The 7,879-nt window shown below is 36.0% G+C and overlaps 1 protein-coding gene and 1 pseudogene across 1 annotated transcript; one reads left to right on the top strand and one right to left on the bottom strand.

Moving 5' to 3' along the window:
• Window positions 1-304: 304 nt before the first annotated feature.
• On the top strand, window positions 305-643 carry LOC143599401 (auxin-responsive protein SAUR50 pseudogene; annotated as a pseudogene).
• A 3,294-nt stretch (window positions 644-3,937) lies between these two features.
• On the bottom strand, window positions 3,938-7,663 carry LOC143599403 (phenylalanine ammonia-lyase-like). Its single transcript, XM_077077367.1, has 2 exons — window positions 7,196-7,663; window positions 3,938-5,791 (listed from the first exon to the last, which is right to left on the bottom strand). Exons 1-2 carry the CDS (start codon window positions 7,558-7,560, stop codon window positions 4,042-4,044), a joined length of 2,115 nt encoding a protein of 704 aa, XP_076933482.1. The 5' UTR covers window positions 7,561-7,663; the 3' UTR covers window positions 3,938-4,041.
• Window positions 7,664-7,879: the final 216 nt, after the last annotated feature.

The raw sequence follows: 7,879 nt of genomic DNA, 5'->3' as shown, positions 1-7,879 counted from the left end.
AAGTTGGAAATTACTTCCAACAATATATATATATATATATATATATATATATATATATATATATATATATATATATATATATATATATATATGTCATCACACCAAAAACTAACTTCACAAATATAAAGAAATCAGCTGTCACACTAACTTCATACCTATCTCTCTCTAGCTTCCTACCATCAACACAACTCTCACTATATATATATCCTCTCTTAAGGACATTGATAAATATATATATATATATGTATATATAAAGATGACAATAGGAAAGATTATGAAAGTATGGTTAAAAAGGTGTAGAAAGATGAATAATATTCGAGTTTCCGCTTCGTCTGAGGAGTGTACCAAGTGTTGGCAATGGGCATCATATTTCATGCATCAAGAAAACAAGGATGCTTGTATTCCTAGTGATGTCCCAAAGGGACATTTGGTGGTCTATGTAGGTGAAAACCAAAGGAGGTTTGTCATCAAGGTGAAGTTACTAAAACACCCTTTATTCGGTGCCTTGCTGGATGAAGCTTGGGACGAGTATGGGTTTACCGGTGATTCCAAATTCTGTATACCTTGCGAAGAAGGCGTTTTTCTTCTTGTGGTTCAGAGTGCCATGACTCCACGGGATCGAAGAATCATGTTGTGTTTTTGAGGTTTTGATGGATTATGTAATTTGGTGTAAAGAGAGCTTTGATCCCATGAATATTAACTTTGAAAAAGAGAGTTTTCATATCATCAAAATGCAATAGGTTTCATTGATTCAAAGTATAGCGGGTTGAAGAGGTTCGGGTTGGCGGGTTGAATTGTTAATCTAAACATGACCCGTATTATAATTCGTGTAAAAAACATTAACTTTAACCCCCACACACTTAAAATCTTGTAACACAAATACAATAAGTTTAATTCATTTATTTAAACATGTCAAACGTCCTACAAATTAGGCCTATTTATTTATTTATTATTATATTTATTTAGTCTTGCTGTGTTTAGACAGTTTAGTCTTAAAAGTTAAAACAATGTTACATTGTGTTTGTTTAAGTTTGTTTGGGCCAGAGGCCGTTCAACTCCAGTTTCGATAGCACGCCAAACATGTTTCATATCTTATTGTGTTTTATGTCGGGGTACTAATAATAAACTCATAAATCGATTTTGAAAGACTAGAACCGATTTTGACCAACTTGCGTCTAGAGCCTCCGATTAGCCAAAAACGAGGCGCCGATTAATCGGTCGCCTCGGTTGATATTTGCAACATTGGTGTAAAAATCTAATTGACTTATTTGGATTAGAATATCATGATGATTTATAGAAGAAGGTTTACAAAATTAGTAGTATTATTGATACTAGAATTAGTCCTATCGTCTTACCGGCTGCACATAATATAAGGGTGTGCATGGTTGGGTTTGAGCTAAAATGAACCAAAAACCGATACTTTGGTTATTCGGTTTCGGTTTCTCCGTTTTGGGTTGGGTTTCGGTTTTTCCAGTTTTGCCATTTGAGCTTGAAAAATTTTAGCATGAATAAACTTGGCCCAAACGAATAAATTTGTGCCTAAATCATTTTGTTAATTAATAACTAACTTATTGTTGTACACTTTGGTTAAAATATTTTAGTTACACATCTATAAAATTCTTATAAATTACATAAAATAAAAAATAAAATTTGAAAATTTTTAAAATTCAGTTCGGTTCGTATTTTCGGTTTTAGTCACACACAAAAACAAAACTGAACCTTAAGTTCTGTTTTTAGAAAACCGTACAACCCATTCGTCTCAGGCACTCGCAGTTCTCGTTGAAGAATTTGCCGTGTTTTTTATTTTACAGTGGAACTCGTTCCTACCTGACCCACGGGTATGAACCGGGTAACGGTTTCTAAGAAAAATCGCACCCGTAATCGGAACCGATGGACTTGGTTCCCACTCTACTCGGTCAAAACCCGGACCCCACCTGGCCCGAAACCCAATAAAAACCCAGAACCGATTTCTATCCGACCCGGTTCTTGGCTTTTGTTAACCATACCTGAAACCGTATTTGTACGTAGGTGGTGCACCTTGGCCGTTGACAAGTGACAACTTTAAAACACTAGTGAACCGTGAACCCGCTTCAAGGGTGGGCCAAACAAACTCGGGCAATGCATGTTATATTTCAGTCCCCTTGTGACCGAGCAAGCCCGTAACCAGTTTATGTAAGCAACGAGCCAACACTTAACCAAGCGCGTAGGTAAACAAGTCTTATCTTATCTTTGACTTTGCTTGTGGAACCCACTCGATTTTGGGTTGGTTGATTGTGTGGTGTTGGTAGAATGGTAGGCAATTAGGCATGCTTACTTTAGACAATTAGACATCACTTTAAGTGTGTAGATTTTTGTTAAATGCTATATTAAACTTATATATTTCGTTTGCACACATAATAATTTTTATTTTAATAAATTTAATTTGACGTTAAAATAAGAGTTTGTCAAATATATATTCGTGTAATTAGTATTACATAGTTTGGAATAAAACATAATGAGAAAAACTAAACAAATTGTTTGTTTTTTAAATCAAATATGTCATATTATGTATGGAAAACTAAATTTTATGCTAAAAAATTTAAGAAAATTAAAAAATAATTAAAATTCAATACATGTGAAGAATAGGGATGAGTTTTTTTTCCCTAAATACATGTACTCGTACTCGTACTTGTACGTGTCTATTGGGTACGGGTATGAGTACGCAAATTTACTGATTATAGGTACGGGTACATGTACGGGTATTACGGGTACTGGTACCCGTTTAGAATATGTAGGAGTTTTTATTATGTTTCCAACACTTATGACTTAACTTTCAAGAAGGATTTTCAAAACATAATATATATTAGTTGATTAAGTTCATTCTCAATTTATATATGTATATTCATATATTGTGTATTCGTATATTTTATTTCATGTATGTGTAATCGTGTATATAATTAAATAACATGTATTAACTTTCTCTCTTGTTTTTATATAGAAATTAAGGAAGCAATAAACTAAAAAAAGGAAAATGAAATGAATTTTATATTATGGTTGATTTGTTTCATTTTAGTTTTGGTATTATGTTTTGGTTGCGGTATTACGGTTTTGGTATTATAGATTATTGATTGTCGGTATCGTACCGTTACCGATACCTAGTTTAGTGGAGATTTAAAAAAAAGGAACAAAGAGATACCAAAGCGAGTACTGTGCCCAAAGTATCTATACCTGTACCATATAATTCGGGTACAGGTACCAAGATTTACTGATTTTAGGTACGGGTACTTTCGGGTATAGGTACGGGTACGATCCCGATCTCACCCTTAATCTCCAACATGCTTTTTTATTTACGAAATTTTAAATCAAATGGCAAACAACCAAGACCAGTAAATAGAAAAATACATCATACGTATAAAACTGTAAAGTAACCCTCAACTTGATACTTTCCTAAATTGGTAAGGATCAATTGCATGTCAATTGTCAACTTTTTAGTCCCCTCATTACGTTGAATGATAAGATTAAGACGTGCCTCATTTATATTAACGCGAGTCACAACCTTACGCAATGTGCCAAATTATAATTATAATCATTAATATACATGGTAGTAATAGAAATGGTCCAAATAGACATTGAATGATAAGATTAAGACGCACCTCATTTCACGTGAATATTAATATGAGTCACAAGTTGTAACCATTATACATCACATTAATAGAAATGTTCCATATTTGAATCTTAGAAATTCCAACCAAAACATATGATTAAATAAAAAATAAATAAAAAGTACTAAAAACTTTACTGTTAATAATAGTTTCTCGAGTTTAAATTAACAAACAAGATTTTTTTTTCTAATATAAAAATATTAGAATGAAAAGATAATAATAAACCTAAACATTAACTAATATGACAATGATAAAATGTAAACAATGATTTTAATATTCAAAATATACACATGACAAGAACTAACCATAATGATATATAAATCAAACAATTATAAGTCGGTATACATATATATGAAGTATTGATTAAACACATTTAGAGCAAACAATCACAAACTTGGACCTAAGAGATTGGAAGAGGAACACCATTCCAACCCTGTACACACTCTAGCAATGGATCAATGATTTGGCCTTTGCACATTGCTGTAAACACCTTATCAAACTCTTCACCCGGTGAAGTCACCTTCTCACCCGTTAAAAACCCGGTCCCAACCTCCTCCCTCACAAACTTGTAAAGCGGGTACGATCTACACGCTTTGATCCTGTTCGGGATCGCCAATGTACCATCTTCATACGCCACTCGAACACCCTCCACTTCTTTTGGCAAAACCGCTTTCAACTCGTCTTCAAAAGCACTAATCTTTTGGAAAATGGAAGTGTTTGTCTTCTTCTCGTGTTCGCCATTGCTTAAAGCGTGGTCGACGAGCACTTGTCGAAGCTTTTGCATTAACGGATAAGTGGCGCTGCATGGATTGTCGATGTATGCAAAAACATACTCGCGGTCAATGACTCTAAGTAAGTCCTTTTCACAGAATCTTGACGGGTGGAGCTCACCCGTCAGTCCCGTGGTTAATACATTTTTAGCCACGGAGCTCACAGTGTTTTTCACTGTGGATTTCATATTCTCTTCTAAATGCCTCAAGTCAATGGACTGGCATAGAGCAACTAAGTATGTAGATGACATGAGCTTTAATATCACGACCGCTTCCGCGGTTTTTCTTGCGGATATTAACCCCAAAGAGTTCACATCTTGGTTATGTTGTTCCGCGCTTTGAACATGGTTTGTCACCGGGTTTGCAAGAAACTGGAGTTCGGAACAATACGAAGCCATAGCGATCTCACCTCCTTTGAATCCATAATCCAAGCTTGGGTTGCGTCCACCCGAAAGATTCGAAGGTAACCCGTTGTTGTAAAAATCGTTAACGAGCTCAGAGAATTGAGCAAACATGAGTTTTCCAATGGAGGCAATAGCTAAGCGAGTATTGTCCATGGAAACCCCAATAGGGGTTCCTTGGAAGTTGCCACCATGTAAAGCTTTGTTCCGCAAAACATCGATTAACGGATTGTCGTTGACCGAGTTGATCTCTCTTTCGATCATTTTAGTCGACGATCGGATGACCTCAATGTGTGGCCCGAGCCATTGGGGCGATGTTCTTAACGCGTATCGGTCTTGTTTTGGTTTTTGTAAAGGGTCCATTTCATGAACCTTTTGCGCGGCTTTAACATAATCACTTCCGTCTAAAATGTATTCCATTATAGCCGCAGCCTCTATCTGGCCCGGATGGTGCTTTAGTTTGTGCGTCAAGTGATCGGTAAACTCGGGTTTACCTTGCATAACCTCAGCGAATATAGCCGACAAGACTTCGGATAATAATGCAAGTACATTAGCTTCAAACAAGACCATTGAGGCCATCCCTGATCCGACCGCGGTGCCATTTACTAGTGCTAGGCCTTCTTTAGGTTGTAGTTCAAAGAACCCGCCGTCCACACCCGCAAGGTTAAATGCCTTTTCGGCATTGAGGATTTCTCCATTGGGGCCGACGGCTTTGGAGTTGGGCCGGCCCGTGAGAAGGCCCGCAATATAGGAAAGGGGGACTAGGTCCCCAGACGCGGTGATGGTACCGCGAAGGGGTAAGCACGGGGTGATGTTCGTGTTGAGGAACTTGGTGATGGCTTCCAAGATCTCGAAACGGATGCCAGAGTAACCCTGGAGGAGGGTGTTGATTCTTACGAGCATAGCGGCTCTTGTGGCTGAATGTGGAAGGGTGTGGCTTGATTCGGTGCCGTTGCCAAAGATTCCAGCGTTCAAGAATCTGAAATATGGTTAAATAGAAAACAATGCCAGCCATATTTATATTTAATGAAAGTCGTCTTTCAAAGAAAGCAATAGTATTTTCATTTTTAAAACTAATCCACAATATATTAACATAAGTTAACCTTTTACTATCAAGCACCAACTTTTTAATTTTTTAAACACTTTGCTTATTTGGCTGCTTGAATGTTTAGTAAATTTAAGTGGGTCACTTTCTTTTAAAGTTTGGCAACTAAATTTTGATGGTGATCATGGACTTATTGAGGCATCCACCAAACCCAAAACTTTTATATTGCTCTCCTTTTTTTTTATTCAAGGGCATCTCCAATAAATTATAGCACCCACAAGTCCTGCTAGACTTTTCCATGTCTTAAAAACCACATCAAATTCAAACTAGAACCATTGTGGCCCTAGTCTACCCACTTCGTTTGAATCTATAGACCTTCAACAAACCAACCATTTGTTCCCTCTAGCACATAGATATTTACATTTTACATATTATATACTATTTTGATAGAGTTTGTGGAGATTAATTGTTGTTGACTTATCATAGAGAAAGATAAGTGTTTTATTAAAGAAGTTTAGAAACTGAGTTGGAGTTGAACTGATGGTTTTTAGAGTTGTTGTGAGTGATTTAAGATATTTTTATGTTTATGTGATTGTTCTTGGCTAGTTTTCACCATTGGAGCTTTTTTAATAGTTCCTTTTTAAGGAGTTCTCATTAAAGAAATGTCTCAAACGGCCATTAATGGGACCAAGGGTTGGTGTTTTAAATTTTTAATATGTTACTTTATTTTTAATTTGTTTCTAATATATATATGTTTAATTGTTTTAATAAATTTAAAATCTTTATATTTTTAAAGGATTATTTTTAAGTATTTAAGAATTGCCATCGTTTTGCTTTGTACTAGTTTACTTTATGTAATTGTCATTATTATGTTCTTCTAGATCTAAAGTTAAATATAAAACACGGTAATGACGTAATACTTTTGGATTTTTTTTTTATAAACGTTGATTTAATAGATATAGCAAGACCAAGTATTTCTTGTCGTAAAAGCTAATTAGTAGCAAGCAAGTATTTTTGAATCTTGTAACGGACTTGTCCCTAGAGGATTAACCATGCCAAAACTTTGACTTTTAAGTGGTGATTTTTCTTTAAAAGATTAAATGGCCATTTGACAATTTTTGTCTTGAACAATTAAGAGACGTTGTAGCCCCTTAATCATTCACCATGTTTCTAAACTTACTAATTAAAGGCTCTATAAATCATTAAAAAGTGTAAACCAAACGCGTACACTTTAATTCACCTCTGACATATTCAGATGTAGTCTCTTAATGAAATTATTAAGAGACCACCAAACAAAATGTATATATGGTATTAATAAACCAAACGTAAATTCTTTACCTAATAAGCTCCTTCTGAAGAGCACCACCATTCTTAGTCCTCCTATGCGAAGTAGCTCCAAATCCGGTGGTAACACCATAACTATCCGTCCCTTTATTCATACTCTCCATAACCCAATCACTACTCGTCTTCACCCCACCCCTAGCCGACTCAGACAACTCCACTTTCACACCCGAAGCAGCCGCAATCCCAGCCACCTGAGACACAGTCAACGTCTCGCCTCCCAACTTCACCACAGGCTTCCTAAACTCAGCCACCATCCTTTTCACCTCATCTAGATGACTCCCAGTCAACGCCTCAGCCGCCACACCCCAGTTTAACGGATCATTAATGCAAAACTCATTAGCATGCCCGTTATTCTCCATTATTTGAGTACGTGTGTATATGTGAATATACAGTACTCAGGTGGTATGGTATATATAACTATATATAGGTGAAGTATGAAATAATTGAATGGTGGCAAAATGTGTTGGGTAGAGGGTAGCTAAGGATTGTGGTTTATACAGAGAGAATGAGGTGTATATAACTATACATGTTAATTGTGTAAGTAGGTAGGCACAAATGGTGGTGGGTTGGGTGAGGATTAATCACGACCGTTTATTATATGTGAGTATTATTCAACGGTGGAGATTAGAGCCATGGAGTTGGGGGCCACAATCAAAGCTAAGAAAAGTAGTTGGGTTT

The sequence above is a fragment of the Bidens hawaiensis genome, unplaced genomic scaffold (assembly GCF_021521415.1).
Source record: "Bidens hawaiensis isolate Kalapana, Puna unplaced genomic scaffold, B.hawaiensis_p1.1 tig00052138_1, whole genome shotgun sequence".
NCBI classification, from domain to species: Eukaryota; Viridiplantae; Streptophyta; class Magnoliopsida; order Asterales; family Asteraceae; genus Bidens; species Bidens hawaiensis.
The sequence above is the reverse complement of the archived record's forward strand: the minus strand, read 5'-3'. Positions and strand labels throughout refer to the sequence as shown.